The following is a 23,691-nucleotide window of genomic DNA, read 5'->3' as shown; positions in this document are numbered from 1 at the left end:
AATTCAAATCTTCAGTGTATTTTTTGTGCATCAAAGGCTGCTTGAAGACAAAACAACCTTTTTAGGGAATTGCTGTTTATTTGGGGGTATTGGGGTTTAAAACTCAACAAAACATCTACAACAATAATGTTTCTGTCCTCAGATTCCACAAAGGACAGCATCTATTGCCACAGCTCTCAACACCAACCTGACCTCTAGTATAAGGCATCCAGTAAGAGCCAGGTACTGAGGACAGCCAAATGATTGATCAGATCTTTCCTTAAATTAGTGCCTGCTAAATGCTGGTAGATAGACTTCAGATAACTGATTTTTATCCTCACGGCAGCAATCCAGATCTCAGCCGCAATGATCGCTGGGAGAGAGGAGACAGTATGAGCATCATAGCCAATCTGCCCCAGACCGGCTCTCTAGAGAGGCATCGCATCCTCAGTGAGTCCCGTCTCCCCAGTGCTATTTCTCTGCACACTTTGCAGTTGGTCTGATTTCAGAATTGTAACTACACTCTACAACATCATTATTCGCAGGTTCCTCCAAAATGGATTCGCCCGTCCTCTCCCATGATAGCCGTCATAAGCCAGGGGAGTCTCGCACCTCCTCCCGCCCCGGTCGCCCTGCTGTAAGTGGTTCTTTCCAACAGACATTGTATTGGCTGTCTTTCAAGTATCCCCTCCTTATAAAACTAGTGTTAACATTAATGTAGGTATGCATGCAACACATAATATAGTTTTTTTTAAACGGACGTATAGTGTAATAACTCAAGGTTTTCTCCTCACACTACCTTTCGTTTATATGCTCCACACTTCTGCTGTGTCCCTTCATGTTTCTCCTCTTCTCGATCCCCGTTTGTTGACTTTACCTTAATTGTGCAGAGTTACAAGAGAGCTATAGGGGAGGTTAGTATCCTTCTGTCTTTGTGTGTTATGCACTGCTGTGTTCATGCATGAGTTTGCATCTACATGTTTTTCTAGAATGAATTGCATGCTCTACGCTGTTTTTGTTTATGGGATGAATCATGTGAATGAAATTCCAATCTTTACGTACAGGCTTTTTTTTTAATGTGTTGGCACTTTTTTTCTGTTACTATGTTAACATCCTACACTCAACGCAGGCCTTGTAACCATGCCTCAAAATATTCCCAAAATATCACCAGGTGGTACGCTCTGAATTCTGAGAGAATTGGGAGTTCTGAGTCTGGACTTAAATTGGGACTGTTTCTGAGCCCATCCTCCTGGCGAGCCCTTCCGTTGTGTTTGGACTGTCTTTAATATTAGCATTGCATATATCACTGTTGTGTTGTTTGCTTTCTTTGATAGCTGAGATCGTGTTCACCATATTTTTTTATGCATTCTTAAAGTACATGGTGGTGTATGTGTGTGCAGGACCATGGCCTCTTTGCCAAGGAGCGTGCTGAGGAGCAGCCAAGGCCCCCAGTCAAGGCCAATGATTACTCCTCTTCTTCGGAGAGCAGCGAGAGCAGTGAGGAGAGTGAGAGCGGCGAGGGAGCCGAGGAGGAAGAAAGCCCCACAGATCGGTAACACGAACACCTACTAATACTAACGATTCAGGAAAGAAATCATTGTTTTTATTTGTTACGTTTTCTTCCTGGTAAATATTCAAGACTTTGAATGAAATCGTTCAATTCTCTTTTCCACTATCAAGCCTGGGGTCTTATGTCATATTTGATTTCTATTCCTCTATTGATTTCAGTCACAGGGACGCTGACACTGATTCAGTTAACACCATGGTGGTTCACGAAGACGAAGGCGAGGTGGGAGAGGGAGAGCAGGCTGGAGGCTATGGGGATCAGACCATGCTGGTACAGAGGGTGAGTCATCTGTGCACATAATGATGCTGGAAATGTATTTTGACTCAATGAAAATCAACGCAATACATGTCAAAGAATATTACAAAACTGTGAGACAGGCACTTGGTCCATTTTGTTGTTCTGTTTTATTATGTTTAATTATATTCACAAACGTAACTGACCAAATGAAGAAAAAGTACCTGCATCCATTTGCCGTGCACCTTAATGAAGTTTGATAGCAAAAAAATCTTCAAAAAGCATTCAGGAGTAAATTGATCCTGGAGGAAGCACAGATACAATACAGTGGTAAGTGTGCTACCAGTAGACCATAAAGTTATGTAGCCACAGCTTCAGTGTGAAGAAAGAAACGCTGCTGCAAAGCTCACAGGATCAGACCAAAGTTAACCATGAGAACGTATGTCTGTTAAACACATAGACAGACAGAGTATTAGTTACTATGTTTGTCAATTAAAAACTTTCAAAACATGTTTTATGGGCCAACAAAGAGAGGAGAGGAGAGAGAGCAATATGATTCAGACTGCATACATCTTGGCATGTTGCTCATTGTGAGTTGAATTTGTAAATTGAGTAGTTTTGTGTGTTATTATGCATTTGAATATGAAATAAGCATCAAATATGTGTGTGGATTTATAATATTGCCGGGCATTTTATTAAAGCAAGTCTTCAAAGGAGCATCAGTGAATGTAGCTGCATCCTCTTGGAACAGTGGCAGCCCTACATTTACGTCCCCGTGGGACTACCGTGAGCAGAGGGGCGTATGCAGCCAGCACTCGTGTCATTACAGCAGCGTGTGTGTGTGTTTATATTCCTCGTGTGGACAGTGCACACACGACTCCAGGCCTGACAGACAGGCACAGAGAGCAGGCAGACCTCAGCAGTGTGAAGCGTGCCATAAGCAGCTTTCATTCAGAGATCCAGCACCTTCCCGCAGTATTGTGAGATGGTCTCAGCCGTCAACGCAGAGGTGTAGAGCTCAGTCTCCAGTGTGAGCTGTTAGCAGAGCCGCTGGCTAAGGCGGGGCCATTTTCAGAACGGTGCAGAGGCGATAGATACGCTCTAAATCTTGTATTTGGCATCTGTAAAGGAAGTCTGGTCAGAACTGAACTTCTTGTAGGAACTGTGGTGTGCCAATCATATGGGTCATATCACAGTAATTGGTGCAGCAGATTAGCCTAGATCCAAATCTGTCATTGGTGATATCTAATACGTGTGTGTGTGATATCTAATACGTGTGTGTGTGTGTGTGTGTGTGTGTGTGTGTGTGTGTGTGTGTGTGTGTGTGTGTGTGTGTGTGTGTGTGTGTGTGTGTGTGTGTGTGTGTGTGTGTGTGTGTGTGTGTGTGTGTGTGTGTGTGTGTTGTGTGTTGTGTGTGTGTGATATCTAATGTGTGTGTGTGTGTGTGTGTGTGTGTGTGTGTGTGTGTGTTACCTGAAAGACCCCAGAGAAGCGGAGCCATAATGGTTACACTAACCTGCCAGATGTGGTGCAGCCCTCTCACTCCCCCACTGATTCAGCCACTCACTCCTCCCCTGGGAAGGACTCTGTCTATGATGTAAGTCTTTACTGTTGCTAAATATATCAGTCCTAAATTCCTAGTTTATTTTGTATGTGTTCCCTAGCTGCCATCTTTCCAACCATGACATCCACCCGTAACACATTACATTTCATGACAATCTTAGTGGATATATCGTCAAAAATAAAGGTCTGAAAACTGCTGTTTTAATGCCACATACTGTGAGCACATAATGCAATTTCCCCAGACTTGATGTTAACATAAACAACACTGTACAACCCTTTCTGCTCCACTAGTATCAGTCCAGAGGTCTGGTGAAAGCATCTGGCAAGTCCTCTTTCACCACCTTTGTGGATCTTGGCATGTACCAGTCACCAGGAGTTACAGGGGACAACATATCTGTCGGTGGTAAGTCAGAAGCTTCTCAGACTTCATCTTGAAGGACATCAGCCTGGACTTTGTTTTTTTAACATCAAGCAAGGAAGCAACGGCTGATTGCAAAGTATTCACTACCTTCTCCTTCAACATTGTTTGTTGTAAAATAAAGAAAAATTGGGAATTAAATGATATTTTTTTTCATGATGTGAGAATATTTCCATTACATTGTAACATTATTCTTTAAACATTTGGTAATGTACTAGTTTAATTTCCTAATTAAGAGGAGGACTGGGAGATTTGTGTCTAGTTCCAAACCTTCTACCATGTTGCACTGGTTTGTGTTTTCCTTCCTCAATCCATTGTGGCCTCCCTGTTTAGGTTCCAGGTTTGAGCAGCTGAAGATGGAGGTGAGGAAAGGATCCATGGTGAATGTTAACCCTACCAACACCCGCCCCCCCAATGACACACCTGAGATCCGCAAGTACAAGAAGAGGTTCAACTCTGAGATCCTGTGTGCTGCTCTCTGGGGTGAGAACAGCTTCAATATTTGAGTGTAAATGCAAGAGATGAACACCAAACAACAGTAAAGCCCTTAAACCAACTCACTACTCAAAATATGTTTATCTTTAAAGTGCCCAGACTGGGGTTGAAAACAAAGAAATTCAGTTAGATTATTGGTACCGCATGTTATTTCAACCCTTCTTATCTCTGGCTCAACATCCCGACAAAGAACTCATTTGTCAGGTCAAAAATCTGACCAAAACTAACAAAGCATAGTGTGACAATAATTACAATCAAATTGATTCCTGTTCTTCCAGCCTCTTCTCTCAAGCTGTTTTCCATAAGCACCATCTTTAGTCACTCATTTCCAAAGCAGGTGCTGAACCGAAAACAACATGGCAATGAAAATATAAATAAATGTCAACCTGTGACTAATGCATACACTTGAAATGTCCCTAAATTGCACTTAGCAGTGTATTTATATTATTATGATGCGTCAGCAATATGACGTTCAAAGTCCCGTTAAATCTTAACGGTACAGTAGGTTATGCATAACCTGCAGGTTATGATGTGGAAATGATGATGGAAAATGAAAGCATAAAAGACTTCAAAGAGTTAACACAGGTATATTGACGAAACAATTGTATCTGCTGGCTGTTGGGAGAATAATAATAATCTACGTTACAGGTACTATCATTTTATGTCAAATGAAATAGCTGCTGTTTTGTGCATGTGTGTTTCCCCAGGTGTGAACCTGTTGGTGGGCACGGAGAATGGGTTGAAGCTGCTGGACCGCAGTGGTCAAGGCAAAGTTTACCCGCTCATCAACTCCCGCAGGTTCCAACAGATGGACGTCCTAGAGGGCCTCAACCTGCTCATCACCATATCAGGTCATTACTGCTGCTCACCATCACTACGGCTGGTTAAAGCTGTCCCTACTTGACTGTCTTTAATGGGATGCAACAGATGGATAACAAATTGTGCTTCACAGGAAAGCTGTTGATGTTTACAGATGCTTTTATCAGATATTTACTCATAATACTTTGAGAATGAATCATTAGTAATGTTAATAATAATATACAGAAAAATGCTGTGTTTGCACAGTTTAGAAATGTTTTCCAGTAACTGCAGTCTATGAAACATCCTTTTAGGTTAGATATGATAATATTATGAGAACCAAAGACAGACGAGATCTAGTTTTTTAACTAGATATAGATTCTGTGTATCGTCTGCAAATCTTCATAAGATCCATCAATATTTAAACCTAATTCTGATTAGTCTCTTTAGTACCTAACCTGCCACCCTGTCCATTAGGCAAGAAAAACAAGGTGCGTGTCTACTACCTGGCCTGGCTGAGGAACAAGATCCTCCACAATGACCCTGAGGTGGAGAAGAAGCAGGGCTGGACCACTGTGGGGGAGATGGAAGGCTGTGTGCACTACAAAGTTGGTGAGTGCCAGATGACGGCTGTTTATCCTACTCCAGCAAAATTCTCATGAATGCATTTGGCACATGAATTATTGATTAAAAGGATCTGATGTCAGATGGCCTTGTGGTTGTTCTATCTAGTGAAATATGAGAGGATAAAGTTCCTGGTGATTGCTTTGAAGAATGCGGTGGAGGTGTATGCTTGGGCTCCCAAACCTTATCACAAATTCATGGCCTTCAAGGTAAGTATCTCCTTTCCTACAGTACGAGCGGATCAGTGAGGTCAGTCAACCAGAAGAGCATTCGAGTCGATGATCTACTCACACTCACTTTCTGCTCCCAAACCCCCTCCGCTGCTTCTCACCAGTCTTTTGCAGACCTGCCACACAGGCCTGTCCTGGTCGACCTGACAGTGGAGGAGGGTCAGAGGTTGAAGGTCATTTACGGTTCCTGCGCTGGCTTCCATGCCATCGACGTGGACTCCGGAAACAACTATGACATTTATATCCCCGTTCATGTAAGTTGCACAGCTGTCAGACAGCCGTGTTTGTGGAAGATGAAGTCATCCCTTTGTTTTCATCTCCAACAGATCCAGAGCCACGTGACGCCGCATGCAATCGTGTTCCTGCCCAGCTCGGACGGCATGGAGATGCTGCTATGCTACGAAGACGAGGGCGTCTACGTGAACACCTATGGGCGCATCATTAAAGACGTGGTGCTGCAGTGGGGCGAGATGCCCACATCTGTTGGTGCGAGTCAAATCCCAAAAACATCCATATGAACATCAAAGTGGATGCATCTGTACTGACTAATCAGCTAGCTTGCTTTGTACTAATGCTACATTTTGCCTCGCAGCTCACATCTGCTCAAATCAGATCATGGGATGGGGAGAAAAGGCCATTGAGATCCGTTCTGTGGAGACTGGCCACCTGGACGGTGTCTTCATGCACAAAAGAGCTCAGAGGCTGAAGTTCCTTTGTGAGAGAAACGACAAGGTAAGAGACATGCAAACACCTTTAAGTGTAGGAGGCCACGACCTGCCACTGGATGTAAAGCCATGCTTATGTCTCTGCTGGTCCTCAGGTGTTCTTTGCATCGGTGCGATCTGGAGGCAGCAGCCAGGTGTACTTCATGACACTGAACAGAAATTGCATCATGAACTGGTGAAGGAGCTGCTCTGGTCAGTGTGTGGAGCCCAGCAGGGTTCGGGAAGGAAGCGCATCCAAAATCCTCACAATCACAAACAACTCTCCCCCCTTACTCTCCAGCTCACTCACACACACACACACACACACACACACACACACACACACACACACACACACACACACACACACACACACACACACACACACACACAGTCTTTCAGTCCATTCCAGCCTACATGTACACTCCTCAACACACTTCCTGCAGAGGCCCCCCTGATCACATTGCCCCTGGAATCATCATGAAAACTCACTAATGAGCTCCAAATGTTAAAAGCATCTATTGTACTGTAAATATTCCTGTCTTTACTTTACTTGGTGGGCCCGTGTTCTGTCCTAACTATTTAGTTAATTGTGAAGTATGTTAAGAAAACATTCCTCGATGGTTATACAGTACGCTCTGAAGAAGGCATTATTTACCAATACTGTATGTTGAAGCTGTAAATAGGTAGCACCTTACACGTATATCTGAATCCTTGCAGGCCTCTTATATATCCTCCAGTCAGTGTGTTGGTCATCAAATAACATGATGCTGGATCGCCCATCTGCTGTGGCTCGTGGGTCCCCAATGTTTTGGGGCTCCCACAATTTCAGGGTGGTTTAAAGGAAGGATTTAGTAAAAAAAAATATATATATATATATATTACAAAGGGATATTAAAGTCAGGACAAAGTAGCTTGTTGAAGTATTTTTAGTTATGTATAGTGGAGAGTAACCTGAAGTCTGGCTTTCACTCACTTTTTCTGGCCTGACTGGCGAATGATTTTAATCACAGCAAGTAAGCCTTGAATGCGTCTGAAGCAAAATAGATTTCAGTTTAAAAATGAAGAAATCATGAAACCAATCAGGAGTCGCATAAATGTGCCGTACTCAGAATCAGTAATGTGAAATCTCCTGCTTTGCCTTTTTTCTATGGTTTAGGTGAAGCCGTTCATTATTTGACTCTTCGGGCTTGTATCTAAACATTTTGTTTTCATAGAAAATACAAAAAATTGTTATTTATATGTAGTGATTCTGTATTGATATTAGCCTACTGGTATTCTTAATTTAACTGTAATTATATTGCCATTATATTGCAATATATGCTAATCTGTGGAGTCTTTGTTTGAAGGGGGGTTTGGCTGGTAGTGTTGGGGAGTTAAGGGGGGTTGTTAGTTAAGGAGGATGTTGGAGAAACGTGAAAAGACATTATAGTGATTAAGGGAGATCATTTCCGTGGTCCTTTCACCTCCTACCACAGTGATCTACTCTACTGTATTATATTTCAGTTCTCAGACTATTTAGTTTGCGTGTATCTTTCTTTTGTTTAGACGTGTTTGCAGAGAACAGCTTAGTGTGGTACAGTTGAGTTATTCGTCATAGGCCAGTGGAAAGATTTAATGCAGGGGTGACTCTGCAATCCCACAGAGGGCTCCACCTCATCAGGCACTTTGGAGAAGACGGCGGGAAAACATGAGACTTAATATATTTTCTATCTATACATTCTGCCAAAGTTCACAGCATATTCTGCAACAGCGGTATGAATCTAGAGCAAATATTGCATAAATGGCGACTATGAAGATTTGAGTAGAAACTCTTCCTACAGATCACTAGCCCATATTCCTTTCTGTAACTGTTACTAATATTATGTTCTCGTGCTTAAATAGCTGCTTAGGATTTCCTGTAGATGTTCATGTGACTGTGTGTTTGTGGTGCATAGATCTGTTTTGCTGGGCGTTAACTGTGTTGTTCAGGCGGCTGCATGAGAACAGAAAGGGTGTGCTCTCGTACACCAGGCAGTGCGGTAGAAGTATGAGGCAGCGGGATGAGGAAGTAGATGTGGGTCGGCCAACGCATGAATCAAGCTTTTTGTTCAGTGATTCATGTGACCTGGTGTTACAACACCACTGTGCTTCTACAGCACTCTGGTATCAACAGGTGGACATTTTACATTCAAGATGTTTTATCTTCACTCTCATCGGCTTCTTCTCAGCATGGAGTTGTTGGGAAAGTGTCTACATTTTACAGTTAGTTCACCTGCTTATAAGTACAAGCTGACATGTTAATTTGAGAATAACTCAGTTTTGGTGCAACAAAAAAAAAAGCTTTTAGTTATTATGAAAGGAATCTTGGCTTAGTGATCAGTGGGAAAGTCTGCTAAAAGTCGCTCAGAATATAATTTTTTTTCATGCAGGCAGAAAAAAAATCTAAGAAAGCAGTATATGGTCAGAGCGGAGGGTGTTTAATCAAAGATTATATAAATGGATTGTGAGTTTTGTGGTGAGATTATAAAACAAAATGTGCATGGAAAGCACTTTCACTTGAGTAAATACACATTTACAGATATATTTGGAGCAGATGCTCGGTGTGCATGTAAGCCATTGAAATAGAGTATAGTACTGTATCAAAGTTGCTTTCCCCTTTTTGCGAATGTGTTTTTATCCTTGAATATCTGTTATGTGCCATGACTTTGATTTCAAATGTCACAATTCCAGTCCACCAGGTGCTCTGGAGTGCTTTTGATGGTCAAACCCTAATTTACTTCATCAATCTGCCATGTTTACAGTTAAAGCAGTGCCTTGGAGTTGGGAAGGCGAGAGGTTTAAGGACGGGTTAGGAGCCCCCACACACACGCACACACTTACACATACTTGTCTCTTACTTGAAAGTAGAGGCACAATTAGAATATGTTGTATGCCCTGTGCCACTTAAGTGCACTTAAGTCAAATCCTGAATATCCCATAGATGGACTTGAAATGCTTTTTTTTTTTTGGCACCAGGTACAATAACTGAAAATAATCATCAGACAGATAATCCATTCAGAAAGTTGCAATAACGATGAAGTCAACACGTGTCCAATGAATCCAGTGTAACATGTAAAGGATCTACTTGTAGTGAAAGCCAGTCTAGTGAAAGCCATACGTCTGAAACCTGTTTGTAGAGAAAACTTAGTACTTGGTTCACGGATCAAATTCAACTCTGCGTGTGATGTCTGCTCAGAAAATGTAGATTCTTGCAGCAAAGATGAGGAAAAGCTTATTCTTAAATTATGTTGATTGTGTGATCTCGTAGTGGGGGAAAAGTAGCTTGATATATTCTGAAATGCCTATTTTATAAAATATGTAAATTAGTCTATATTGAGAAATCAAAGTGAATGTACATCTAAGAGACAGATTTGTATTTATATGAAAATGTGTACTGCTCTATTAATCAAAGCACAATGTATTTTAAGGCAGTGATATCAAAGCTATAACAGAGAGATGGAGTTTTTGTTTTTTTCTCATCACTCTACAGTCAGTAGAGTCAAACTGGTCGGTGTGTAGTCGGTCTGAGTAGTTATAGTGAGACAGCTGTGTGTTTGTAGACTGTCACTAGCAGCAGCATTTCTGTTGAGCTCTCTAGACGTGAAATAACGTGTCTTCTGGTGACTGAAGAGTGGACCTGGCTGTGATCCACACTCAGATGGATCTCTGTGTGGGCTCGCCGGGCTGTTGATGCTCAGGTGGTGATGGGAACATCACGTAGCAGCGGTGACGTGGAGGGCCGTCATGACCCTTCACTTGAGGTTATTGGCTCTTGGCTTTGGTATTGTATCTAAAAAAACGGCAGCATTTACTAAGTGAAAATTGCAGCGATCATTTAGTGACAATTACAGAATAAAGACAATTTCTTGGCAACTTAATTTTTAAGCTTTTTTACTGACTTTACACATCAAAGTATGTTTACAGGTCTCATGAAGTTCTACTGCATATGTGAACAACCTTTTGTGGGAGTTGTGTGAAGTCTGAGGAATGACCTCATGTGATGTGTCCTGAGCCGGCGTCGATACAGATTTGACGATGGAAAAAGATCTGGAGGCGTCCAGTTAGAAAGAAGTGAGCTTCCCGGACCTCTGTGTCCCGCTCCTCATCTCTGCTTGAGACTCGCGGCTCAGAGCTACGGTCGTCACTCGAGTTGCATTGTGGGTAATGTAGTCACCAGATTTTTACAGGGGGGAAATAATGCATGGACAAATAATGTTATTCTTCGATTTCAATCCTTTTTTTATGAATTTTTACGTTTAATGTTTGGGGCACCACTCCAGCGTTACAGACACTCAACACAGCGATGGTCAGACATTTCCTCTGCCATTTTGTGTGCAGCATCTCAGGTGTTGCCTGGTAACATCAGTCGGTGCACTTACTGACAATGAAACTGAAACAGACTTTGATGTGTAAAATCAGCGGAGCACTCCTTCTAACACACACTCATGTTGTATAATCCAACATTTACTTGGAATACTTAAGTATTTCTACTTCAGCTAGGAGCACAAGAGTAGTGAGGCCCATCAAACTACTTAATTTACAGTTAAATAGTAAAAACAAGACACCATAGCATCTTTATTTAATTGCCTTTATTGTCTGGATTTGTGTCGACTGCAGTTTTTGCATTGCAAGTAAATGTAAATCCCTTATTTTACCACAAGAGAAGTTATCGCACAGCAAGCTCAAAAAAGATGAATATCTACGTGTCCTTTTGGTTGACTTAATACAGTATGTCATCGATTTAATCGAGGCCATCACTTCCGAATATTAATCTTGTCTAATTTCATGCAGCAGAATTATTAAGAATGGGTCGTGTTTGTTACATAAAAGTAGCTCTGCTCTGTGATTCCCCTAAAAAAGGGCCTTAAGGTGTAAAGTTGTGCTTTTTTTATTTTGTGCCAACAGCTTTGAAATGAACCTCACAACGATTCACGTTTAGTGTCAGTCTGACCGTGAGCGTGGACGGATATGATTGCTGACTTTATCTAATATGACTCTGAACAGCCAAGACGCATCGAGTCTGTCGTCACAAAGAACGAGGCACCGCTGAGTTGATCGGCCGGATGTGTAGAAGCTCGTCTCTCTCAGACCACATTTCTTACCGAGCAATACGAGCATTTGAACAAATAAACCCCTGTGGCTGTCCATCTGGGTGTGACCTCCAGGACAGGATCCTTCAGTGGCCTTTTGGCAGACTGAATGTCGGCTGGTTTGTGTTTCGCTCGTTCCAGAAGTTGTTCTGTACTTTTACTTTGTTTTCTAATTGCGAGGAATAACTGCTTCTCTCTGTCGCTGTAACACAATCACCTGTTAGGATGCTTGTTCTTGTTTTCGCTATAACAAAATCCCAGAAACTGCCTTTACAATTTCAAACGGATGGATGATGGGTAATATTCTAATGAGGCTCTCATGGCTTAAACTTCTAATCAATAACATACGAATGGATTAGCAGCTGTAGCTGGGAGCGAGGCAGATCAATCTTGGGGAGCTCTAAAACAGAACTACAATATCTATTATCATTTTTCAATGACTTTTTTTTTAACGGTAAACATCTTTGCAATGTTTTAGTGTGTGCGCGCGTCTGTGTTACTTGTGAGAGGTTCAATCCAGATTGTATTTCATAGACTGATAAACTTTAAAATTTCAAAAGATTGTGTTGAATGAATTCATGTCTTAATACAGAATTGTTTGAAAAATAAAATACCTTAATCCCATTGGTCTAGTTTCATTTTCTTCAAATAATTGTTTCCATACCTTTTCGAGGCCCTGCACACCTCCATCAGGTCTTTGCTCGGGCGAATGACCCGAGGTCACCGGACTTCCTTGTACTACTAAGTGATAAATGTGCAACAACAATACAAGGAGATGGCAATCAAGCACCTTTTCAGGCAGGACGATAATAAAGATGACCTGTGTGGGTTTGTAATGGGCTTTTAACTATATAGCAGTGAATATGTCAAATGTATATACCGCTGTTAAACCACATGATGGTGCTCAAATCTGCTTGGACCTGTTGTCCCTGGATTTGTGTGACACAAAACACGACGTCAAAGACTTCAAGATCCAAAATGTCCGCAGGACAGAAAACAGTTCAATATTCACAGACATGCCATCAAAGGGTTTCATTAATTGCCGAACACGTGATTTTTTATTTTGTAATAAACCCCTCGTCATCCTTTAGCGAACCTGAAATGCGGAGTAAGCTGCAGCACCCCCTGGTGGCCGGATGTAAAAACACTTCAGTCCCTCTTCCTGTATGAAACGTTTCAGTGTGACAGCTAACCTTCCCCACCTGAACAACGAGTAATGAGTAACAGATAACATTGATGCAACCTAAGTACAGGTGATTTTTTCCCCTACCGTAGATTCATGGAGCACGACTGATTCATAGCATTCAAGGTGATATTTTAACATTGTGATGCTTCAGTTGTGTTACTTTGTTTTAACTATAACTACCCATCTCCTGACAGGTGTTAACACTTTGTATTTTGTTGATTCTGTTATACAGTTTTTATTATACTCATTTATATTTTAGATCGCTTTAAAAAAGAAATCACTGATCAAAATTTCATTCTTTCAAATTTTATTTCATTCTTGAAGGATCCCCGTTTTCAATGATAAGAATACCACACCAGAGTTTGTGCTGAAATGTATCTAGGCCATTTAGAAAGTATACTATTAGTCATTTAAAAGTCAATGTATGTGTTTAATGGGTAGCACAACAAACCCATTTCAAAGTCGTATACCAGTTGAACTGCACCAGAAGACACTTATTTTCCATCGATTGATCACCTTCCAAATAGAGAAACAGTGCTTCAAAGAAAAGAAACCACAATAGCTGGCAGGAGAGGCTATTTATTAATATTATGTACAATTATACCATCGTAACGTCCAGATAATACATTGACGAAGTCAAAGTATGAATATTGGCTCCTGCTTAATTAAGATGCGTCTTATAATGTTTTTATTTCTTCACCCATCTCTTGAATCTCAGATCTCTTCTTTTTTTTGTTAATTAACTTTATCAATATTCTCTATTAATAATCCTTAAAGTGTATCTGAGGCACACAGGGAGAACATGAATAAAATAAGTGTAAAAAAACAAAAACAAAATAGAAACTAAAACGTAAAAGCAGATTTACTGTATGTGGGGGAACATATCTATAAAAACAGTGATTACATGATGTTTAGAGCCAGATGAAAATAAGAGTTAATATTTTCCTTGGACTCTGTCGATCATCGGCTCATCCTGTCTGTCAGTGGGTTGGGGCTTTTCTTTCTTTTTTTCAGTGTTAATGGACTCAAATAATTCTCTTTCCACAACTTTCTTCCTTCACATTAGCATCGCCGAGATACATGTGGTACCGAGACAAAAGAGTACAGAAAATGTTTGTCTGAAGTGCAGTTTGGACTTCATTGTAAACAAAGACAGAATTGTCCAATAACATCTTCTCCCCTGTTTTAACTGGAGGAGCAGTGTCTCTCAGGAAAACGTGTGTGTGTGTTGTGTGAATGAGCGTGTCAGACGTGTTAAAAGGCTTCAGGTAATAGTGGCATTTGTGTTTTTTTTATTTTTTTATTTGAGCAGTTGAAGAATCAACTGGATTTTGTCACATTTTCTACATTTTACAGATTATGTGTGTGGTACTGTACTTAAATCAGCTAGTGTGTGCGTGTGTGTGTGTGTGTGTGTGTGTAAACTCATACCTAAGTCATATATATTATGTACAGTACAATGTTGCAGTTTGTCTGTTGAATCTTACATACAGTGAATACAGGGTGCAAACTGTGAGCGGTGTCTGTCTGTTGGACGTACGTGTGTGTGTGTGTGTGTGTGTGTGTGTGTGTGTGTGTGTGTGTGTGTGTGTGTGTGTGTGTGTGTGTGTGTGTGTGTGTGTGTGTGCGCGTGTGTGTGTGTTTGCGGCTCATGTGCGTGGCTCAGTTCCAGATCTTAAGGAAGCTGTCCCAGGACCCGGTGCTCACCGCCATGCCGTCATCCGTCACACCCAGACAGCTCACACGATTGTCATGGCCAGCCAGGACCCCTGCAGGGGGGACGGGGACGAACAAAAGAAGACTTGTTACTTTAAAATGTTTTGCTCTCCAGACTGTGCTGAAACTTTCTTTTAAATAAAAACACAACACACACACACAGAACACAGCGACCTTGTGTTTATTAAAGCCTTAACTTGCAACACAGGGTGGGCCGTTTGACCGAATGTACTTTAAAAAAAACATTTATTAATTCGGTCTGGCACGGAGCTCTCTTTCCCCCAAAAATGACTCGTAAGTAAACTTAAACTGGCAATGATTCAAGTTGTGTAAACCCACATCAGGATGGTTTTACATTGTAATCGGTTATAAATCTCAATTCATGTGCATACCATGAAATCCAGTTTAACCAAGTCTCACAGTCAGTGACATGTGCATCGTATAACGTAGCGTTATTTATATACAACTTCACGATGAAGATCATCCTTGGGTCCACTGACCTGCTCTGTCTCCCTTCATGGCATCCCAGATGTTACAGTTAAAGTCATCGTAGCCAGCCAGCAGCAAGCGGCCAGAGCGTGAGAAAGCCACAGAGGTGATGCCACAGATGATGTTGTCATGGCAGTAGAGGCTGAGCTCCTGGTCTGCACGCAGGTCAAACAGCCTGCAGGTGGCGTCGTCCGAGCCTGTGGCAAAGGCGCTGCCGTTGGGAAAGAACTGAGGAGGAACATGGAGGGAAGATGGATGAGGAGCAGGAAGTGTGGATGCAGCTCTTTCAAGGTACTCTTAACAAGACATGACAAGGAGGTGATGCTGTGCAGGAGTTCCCTGTTCCCCACGTGACAGAAAACTGGGTCTTCATTGGCTGCTGGTGTCTCTATCTGCTGAATCTGATCACCACGTTTTAATACCGAGTCACCGTTTAGATGTGACCTGTGTGGGCGCCAGTCCGGACTCAGACTCCGTCGGACTCATACAGGATGTTCAGATATGGTGTTAATTGATAATCTTGTTAATCCCCCAGCGTGCTCCCCGTTTAAATCCCCCCCAAAGCTGGAGACAAGACAGCATGTGACGTCACCGAGACAAATCCTGGTGCTGCTCTGTTGATTGTGTATTAGACGTTACAGGAGGGATGCACTGCCACAGTTTAAACCAGTCGGTTCATAGACCTCCAGAACTGGTCCTTTTGTAACATTCACATTAGTTTTTGGGATTACATGTGTTGAGCCAAAATGTGTTCTACTATCTACTAGCAAAGGCACATTTAGAGATAAAATCCTATATTCACTATATTATTTATCCTTTTAGAAAATATGCAACTGTTTTAGTAGAAGTAGTACTAAGTAGTAGTAAGACAAACTATAGGCTCCCCTTTAAACTGCAATCCCAGATCCTGATGGGATCACGAGGCCCTGAGCACTCACACAGATGGCGTTGATGTCCGACTCGTGGCCCGTGAAGGTCTGCCGGCACATGCTGTCCCTGATGTCCCACAGTTTGACCGAGGCGTCGCAGGCTCCTGACACAAAGGTGCGGAGGTCGGGTGACAGGGACAGACTCATGACGTCACCGCTGTGGCCCGAGAAAACCGTGGTCTGCTGACTCGTCTCGATGTCCCACAGTGCACTGGGGCAGAGAGCACGGAGTTAAGACACAACTCGGAGGGGAAATACGTGTTTGTTACATGATCTCTGCGGCTCACCATGTGGTGTCTCCTGAACTGGTGATGATTTGATTGTCGTCGATGAAACGGCAACATGACAGGTAACCTGAGGAAACACAGCACAGGTGTTTGCTGGGGAACTGGAAGAAAGTTGCACATCAAGATGGAGATCTGCACATATACACATGTGGATGACTATTTGAGATCAGGTGATAGTAAAGTGGCATTATTAGTGTCCACTGTAATACAATAGGCACTAAATAGGATTATTATTGTAACCGTACACTGATTGTGCAAAACATTAGAACGCGGGCAGAGGCGATGCCAATGCCATTTCCTGCATTTATATACATTTATATTGATCTGGCGGATAACAATTCATGATGGAGGAGGTTATTGAGCTATCCATTGTGTCGACGGTGACAGACACAGGATACCTCATGATAATAACAATATATTTGCACTGCACTTTAAATTAATGGTCAATTCTAGCTTTTTTGGGGGAGAATATTCACAGGTCAATTGATTTATATGACCCCAAAAATGTCCGGAGGAGTAGCAGTGCCTGTGGCGTTCTTCTCGGCCCAATAAAAAAAAAGCACCCATCCGCCCTTAAAGTAAGACTGTTTAGCCTGAGAGGCTAAAACCTGAGCAAAAGAGTCTATAAAGCACTCGCCGCTGCTCATACAGCTAATTGCTGTGGATTCACAATGGAGACGTCTTGATATTAAGTTGCAGCCCTTTTTTTTTTCTTCTTTTTTTTCTCAAATGTCATGCAGCAGCACAGTAGCTACACTGTCACAAAGCGGAGACTCGCAGACCGGAGTTGATGTCTCAGCTCATTAAGACAGGCGCTACCCTGCGATTAATTAACTATGCAAATGAAATCTTCATTGTTTAGGGGTTTGGGAGCGGAGCAGTCCCACGAGGAAAAGGGGGGGTGACTGCTGCACGCTCGCCTGAAACACCTCATCAGTTTGACTGAACCTGAAAGCGGAAGCGGCTGAGAGGCGACGTTCTCCGACCTGTGTGGCCGGGCAGCTCCCTGCTGACCCGGACGTTGCCCTCTCGAGTCTTCAAGCAGTAGATGGAGCAGATGTTGTCCAGGCCACCGCATGCCACGTAGTTCCCAGAGGGGGCGTACGCACAGGTCATCACCCAGGAGGAGCGCAAGGGGATGGCGTGTATCTAGGAAGGTATTCGGAGGCAACATTTCACTTTTTGGACTAGAAGGAAACCCAATGCAGATAACAGGTTAGCATTAACACTGACAATCCGCTGCTAATGCCACTGAAATTGTGAGAATAAATCACAGAAATGGAAGCCATCATGAGTCGACCACGGAGGCCAATTTTGACTTTTTACCAGCCGATGAGAAGAAGAACCCGGCTGACTTTACCTTGTTAGTGGTGTAGCTGTCCCAGATGATCAATTTCCCATCTTGAGAGGCACTAACCAGAAGCCTGTGGAGACAAACCATCAAACTTAATCTCATACTTAATCTGTCGATGGACAATAGACATTAGTTTCTGCTAAGCTTTTTCTGAATTAATTACTACTTTCGACTCATTTGAAACCAACATACCGGACGCCCACTGTGACTAGTCTACTAGTAATACAGGTAGAACATTACATAAATAAATATGTCAGAACGCACACTTGGAGGGTTAGAGTATTTGAGTACATACAATTCAGTTCTGTACATAAAACTGCTCCAAACATGTTTTAAAGGGACACGTTTGGATGCGTCGTTTGGCTCTTATTATCAGGTTAGCATACTGTCACAGTGGCAATGCTAACATGCTGATGTGAAGCAGGTATAATGCTCATCTTATTTTAGCATGTTAGCATGCTAACATTTGCGAATTAGCACTAATCACACAGCACGGTGTTATTAGGCAAAGATGTTTGTTCCATAATGGGTTATCTGGGGTTTTATCCCACGTAAAGTTGCTATCGTATGGAGCCATAATTGATGCACAGCACCAGTCACAATCGAAGTCAACGACATAACATGTCAAACTACGGCGTAGACTCACTTTGAGTCAGTGCCCCAGTGCATGGCGTAGATCTTGGCCAGGTGGCCCCGGAGGGTGCGCCTCGTCCGCATCTGAATCCGCCCCACAGGATCCAGACCAGCAGTTATCTAGGTGAGCGAGGAGACGTTCATCACAGAATCAGTTCTCATGAAATTCACCCTTTGTTATTGATAACTTTGTGATGGGATGTTCCTCGGGAAGCCGTAGGAGTTTGTAGTTGATCCGGTGGGGACTGGAGTGATGTGGTGCCAGTATTTGGTGTGTGCTAGAAGTCTGGCAGATGCGTTCTGGACCAGTTGGAGTCTGTTGATGGAGCTAGCACTGATGCCGTAGAGGAGTTGCAAGAATCAAGATGGAAGACAATTAGGGGGATTTGACCTTTTGGTGCATTTTGCTGAGGGTGGACTTGGAGTCGGTGAGGAGGAGTTCAGTTTTGTTGCTGTTGAGTTTGAGAACATTTTGTCCATCCGGTCAGGAGTCAGTGTGGGAGGGGGTGGGTTGTTGGGGGGGACTGTGCTGAGGTATATCATGGTGTCATCGCCATTGCAATGAGTGTCCACGTTGAAATGGAGGATAATCTGACTGAGAGTGACTATGTAGATGACTAAGAGGAGTGGGCCGAGGACAAAGCCTTGAGGAACACCTTGTGTGACTGTGGATGTGACGGAGGAGGAATTGTGTAGGGAAATGAAGTGTGGTGTGTTGGCGAGGTAGGATCAGAGCCAGCTGAGTGCAGGGTGTTTGATAGCGAGGCCTTCAAGTCTGGAGAGCAGGATGTTGGCGACGGCTCACTCAGATCCAGGAGGACATTCAGGGCTCCAGTGTCAGTAGAGTTGATGAGGTCATTGAACATTTTCAGAAGAGCAGTTTCTGATTTTATGAAAGTAATGTAAAAAGCATCACCAAAAAAAGGCAAACCACCATATATATGCTGCTGATGATCATGTGAGGGAAACTGGGTACAAAAACATCAATAAATAATCTATTTTCCCCAAACTGTGCAGTAGGTTTGATTTAAAAAATATTTCAAGCAGCTACTACTGTGAAAAAAAAAAAATCCTAGGATGCAAAAACATGTCAGCTTTCTCCCAGGATGTTATGTTTCCATAGCTATGGTCACCAAAGGGATGGTTATCACTAAACATGTATAGACATATTATATCTATGTATCTTACCAATTGGGAAATTCAGTGGAACTTACCTGTGTCAGGGTTGAATCTCCACATGCTTTCCTGGCATCCTAATGGACATGGAAAAAATCAAGACATTACACAGCATCTAAATATATCAGTAGATGAAAACTGAAAGATAAGGACATTTGACTTACTCGTATCTGGTTCCTAAGCTGCTCGGCCTCCTGGCGAAGCTGCTCCAGCTCACTCATTTTGGATTTGTCTGAGCCGTCACCTGTTGGTCATGGAAAAACTTCCACTGTCAGACTCTTATTTCCAAGTGTCATCTTATAATTGATAAGAAATGACTGTCGATGCATATAAATGAGGCCTATTGGGGGTTAGCATAATGGCATGCTTGCATGATCAAACAAATGTTAATCAAAAATGAATCAATTAATTAAAATAATGTACTTAAAATACTGCTCGTAATAAAATAATTAAATAAATGAAAGCATTTTAATCTCTACGGTTTACTGAAGCCCACAGTGAGAAAAAACCTTGTAATCTGTTTATGGCTGTGCAACCATGCCTGGTTTAACTGAGGAGAATAATCTGTAATGACTAAGCTGCTATCGAGCAGCCAGCATCGCGACCAGGCAGCAGATAGCGAACACTCCCTTTTAAGCCGAGGGAACTTGTTACACTATGCACTTGCGAATCAAGTTGGAACTTGTGCTTCTGCTGGACACAGTCATCTTTATGTCATCTGAGGCACTGTGGTTTTGGAAAATGAACATGGCAGGAGAATTATCATTTAGCTATGGGCCAACCGGGGTCACACACACACACACGGTGCATCACAATATGCTTTCAGTAGGAAGCAGCATTTCCTGCTCCAGATAGGAGCACAGTTACACATTCAAACCGCTTCCCAAACAGGGAGCTTCTATTTGCATCCGTGCAGCAATTCAAATCCACAGCAAACATGCATACACTGCATACTGCAAAGGAAGAGCAATTAGCTACAGTAGGTCACTGTTCCCTGGAGGGACCTGCGACCAGATGGATCACACGGCACTAATGGAAGCCAAAAGGGGTGCATCATGGGTCTCGGTCTCCTGGCACAGCTGCTCATTTAGCCAATGATGAGGAGAAAAGCTGGGGGGGGGGTGCATCAGAGATCAGGCCTGGATGGGTCCAGCCAGATGCTCGGATGCATTTTTCTCGTCGCCTGCGAACATCGACTAGAGGGCGAGCAGAATTGTGATGAAGTCATACCCATGGACACACACACACACACACATCACAGCCTACAGACTCCACCTGCACCGATGCATGGCCAGACAAGAGTCTACCTCCCTCATGATGAGGAGGAGGAAGGACAACGTTAGAATAAAACATGTCCGTGCCTGAACATATTTATCAGAGAGAGCAAGAGAGAGAGAGAGAGAGAGAGAGAGAGAGAGAGAGAGAGAGAGAGAGAGAGAGAGAGAGAGAGAGAGAGAAATGCAAAGAACATGATGCCAAAGTGTGACTTGCCCCACCCCTCTGATGTGGAGCTACACCAACATGGCATGGCCACATCTGAGCCCGGAGGAGAGTGCAGCCCCTCGGCCGCTGCATGTCTGACAGTCAACGTGAATGTGAGCGGAGCCCCATAAAGGCCCTGTGGAGCTCCGCCGCAGAAAGACTGCCAGATTCACACAAATACAGGATGCACTTCATCGTTTTTTTTTCTCTTTTTCTCTCATTATTTCACCGTCCGCAAGCGTTTCGATTCCCAGTGCATTCAAATGAGAAGGCAGGCCCGTGAACGCATCACATATTGATCAGCGGAGATGGCTGATGGAGGCCTTGGCCACATCTCGTTTCAGATGCTGAGCTCCTAAAATGCGGATGTAGCTAAACGACTTGAGTCGAAAAAACGATGCCACGAATAGGCTGCACATCATCATCATCATCATCACCCTCATCATCATCTTCATCATGCCCCAGCCATCTTACGCTCAATAGGCTGGCCTACAGCTGCTGTCACAGCGTTTGATAATGGGTGGCTACCTGTTAATTCTCCCGACGATGTTGCTGCTTCTTCTTCTTCTTCTTCTTCTTCTTCTTCTTCTTCTTCTTCTTCTTCTTCTTCTTCTCCCGACGTCCCCGAAGACAAATCCCGCGGAGGATTAACAACTATATGTCTTTTTCACTCATTCAAAAACACACACAACAACAACCGAGATCCACTTAGCTCCTTGTGTGTCACGATTATTTAGTTTCCACAAAAAAAGGTCCTTCAGCGAGCAGGCAGGCGGAGGAGGGCTACACACATTTCCATGTCACCGCTTTAGTGGAGCCTCCTGAGAAAAGAAAGATGAAATCTGCTGCTGCTGCTGTGTTGCCGTTTCCTCCTCGAAATGTTTCCCCCCTCTTTTTTTTTTACGCCCGACCGGTAAACAAAAACATATTTGTCCAGCACGACGTAAACAATCACAATTCAACCGGGTCCTCGGGCCGCATCGAGCGCGTCCGTTAAATAGCCGTCACTATCCGGTCCGTTTTACTCCGATTCTGCTTTTCGTGACGCTATCCTCGTTTCCTTCCTCTCTCTCTGGTTTCCTCCTCCCTCTGCCGACACTTCATCAGGACAGCCGCCTCCGAGCCAGCAGCGAGCTACTGAGTGAAACCAGCCTCATGCACACAATAATGGCATTAAAGACCCGTATGGCTGCAAGGAAACCAGCCCATCACATACAAGACCGACTGCGTGGGTTTTCTCCCAGTATCGTGAGAGGCGGCCCTGCCTCTCGGTCACTTATCCACACGGTTCCTGTTTTTTTTTTTTTTTTTTTTTTTTTTTTTTCTGAGTATCATCATTCAGAAACAGGCAACCAGATCACGCGGTGGGCGCTTGCAGAAGAATCCTCAAATCCGGGCATGAAGCATGTTTCAACCACACCCATCTCTTAAATACTAATAAATCCCATGACCCCCCCTCTGATCGGATCCCTCTGCAATTTTGAGATCCTTTTTCTCCTCACGTGGACTCGTCCGTTTTTGTTTTTGTGTATCAGTGCATGGGGTCCCTACAACATGACATGTTTTAATCATGATCGTTTCGTGGTTGCAGGGTGCAGCACCTCGAGGAAGGTGTATATACATCATGGTTTTACATGGGTCCCACTTTGCAGTGTAGCTCTACTCTGCTGACACTGATCCAGTTAGGGAGTCTGTGGCTCATTGAATGGGATGTGTGAAATAAATTGGATTCAAGTGTGATTCAGAAGTTCTATGAATATGCTATAATCACTCAGCACTCTATCTATCTATCTATCTATCTATCTATCTATCTATCTATCTATCTATCTATCTATCTATCTATCTATCTATCTATCTATCTATCTATCTATCTATCTATCTATCTATCTATCTGTCTGTCTGTCTGCCTGTTGCCTGTCTGTCTGTCTGTCTGTCTATCTGCCTGCCTGCCTGCCTGCCTGCCTGCCTGTTCTTTGCGATGCAAATGCCATTTCTGGAGCTAAAATTACACAAGTAAAATTGAGTTAATCCACACTGAATTAGCCTATCTCTATTTCTCTAGTTACATGTTTTATTTTTACCCAGAAAACAATGCATTGCCTTTTAAACAAACATATATCATAAGACATGAGCATGAGCCTTGAAAACCATTTGTCATGCAGCTTGTAAAATAAGATTGCGGAGATGCTGCATGACTGAAATTTTACAGTCAGTACTGGATGTTAACAAGGGCAGTACTGCCCTTGTTAACATCCTCTAACACCACACAATCCCCACATTTATCTCCCTGGTCGTTTTCAGTGCTGGTTTGTTTTGAGTGGATACAGAGTGGATTTGAGCTCTTTCAGTTTTTTTCTTCTGAGAAAGAGATCCATTATTTTAATGAAAACCTTACATGACAGGTTAGTCCCGCCACATAATGATCCTCTTTCTATTTATGGACGTCATCTCCGTCGCAACAGTGACCCCTAGTGTTGAACAGGGCCATTACAGTCCGGTCCACAGTATAACTTTATTTTGTACTGCATTCAAGTTGATGTTTTTTTCTCTTCTTCGTGCATACAACAGATAAACCTCTGAAATCAGGCTGCATTTATTTGAGGTTAATACTTTATTGGTGACGTCACCTTTGAGTTCAAATAAGGGGCGTGGTCACGTTTAGACCAGCAGCTTTGCTCAAATGTGTGGTGTTTTTTGCCCTCCCCCTTTTTGGTAG

The 23,691-nt window shown here is 42.9% G+C and overlaps 3 protein-coding genes across 6 annotated transcripts in view; 1 reads left to right on the top strand and 2 right to left on the bottom strand.

Annotated features, from left to right (window-relative positions):
• Window positions 1–9,833, top strand: part of mink1 (misshapen-like kinase 1) — a 31,466-nt gene extending 21,633 nt beyond the window's left edge. For 2 of the 4 annotated variants that reach the window (XM_084029198.1, XM_084029199.1), the window contains 16 exons: window positions 143–222; window positions 326–429; window positions 525–616; window positions 870–893; window positions 1,380–1,531; window positions 1,708–1,825; window positions 3,261–3,377; window positions 3,635–3,746; window positions 4,095–4,244; window positions 4,964–5,107; window positions 5,532–5,666; window positions 5,787–5,887; window positions 6,013–6,162; window positions 6,235–6,394; window positions 6,501–6,640; window positions 6,729–9,833. In XM_084029198.1, the coding sequence (XP_083885324.1) occupies window positions 143–222; window positions 326–429; window positions 525–616; window positions 870–893; window positions 1,380–1,531; window positions 1,708–1,825; window positions 3,261–3,377; window positions 3,635–3,746; window positions 4,095–4,244; window positions 4,964–5,107; window positions 5,532–5,666; window positions 5,787–5,887; window positions 6,013–6,162; window positions 6,235–6,394; window positions 6,501–6,640; window positions 6,729–6,812 (1,863 nt within the window). In that variant the 3' untranslated portion in view covers window positions 6,813–9,833. Of the gene's footprint in view, window positions 1–142; window positions 223–325; window positions 430–524; window positions 617–869; window positions 894–1,379; window positions 1,532–1,707; window positions 1,826–3,260; window positions 3,378–3,634; window positions 3,747–4,094; window positions 4,245–4,963; window positions 5,108–5,531; window positions 5,667–5,786; window positions 5,888–6,012; window positions 6,395–6,500; window positions 6,641–6,728 lie in introns of all 4 variants that reach the window. The other 2 variants (XM_084029200.1, XM_084029197.1) reach the window with 2 other exon arrangements.
• Window positions 1–23,691, bottom strand: part of hsd20b2 (hydroxysteroid (20-beta) dehydrogenase 2) — a 98,358-nt gene that overhangs the window by 61,573 nt on the left and 13,094 nt on the right. The gene's annotated exons all lie outside the window — the stretch shown is intronic.
• Window positions 13,469–22,127, bottom strand: gnb2 (guanine nucleotide binding protein (G protein), beta polypeptide 2). Its single transcript, XM_084028354.1, has 10 exons — window positions 21,504–22,127; window positions 19,658–19,737; window positions 19,532–19,570; window positions 18,331–18,437; window positions 17,691–17,754; window positions 17,317–17,479; window positions 16,331–16,397; window positions 16,053–16,254; window positions 15,126–15,342; window positions 13,469–14,678 (listed from the first exon to the last, which is right to left on the bottom strand). Exons 2-10 carry the CDS (start codon window positions 19,712–19,714, stop codon window positions 14,572–14,574), a joined length of 1,023 nt encoding a protein of 340 aa, XP_083884480.1. The 5' UTR covers window positions 19,715–19,737; window positions 21,504–22,127; the 3' UTR covers window positions 13,469–14,571.

The sequence above is a fragment of the Eutrigla gurnardus genome, assembly GCF_963514095.1.
Source record: "Eutrigla gurnardus genome assembly, chromosome: 15".
Lineage (NCBI taxonomy): Eukaryota > Metazoa > Chordata > Actinopteri > Perciformes > Triglidae > Eutrigla > Eutrigla gurnardus.
Note: the sequence above shows the minus strand (reverse complement) of the source record. Positions and strands in the feature narration are given on the sequence as shown.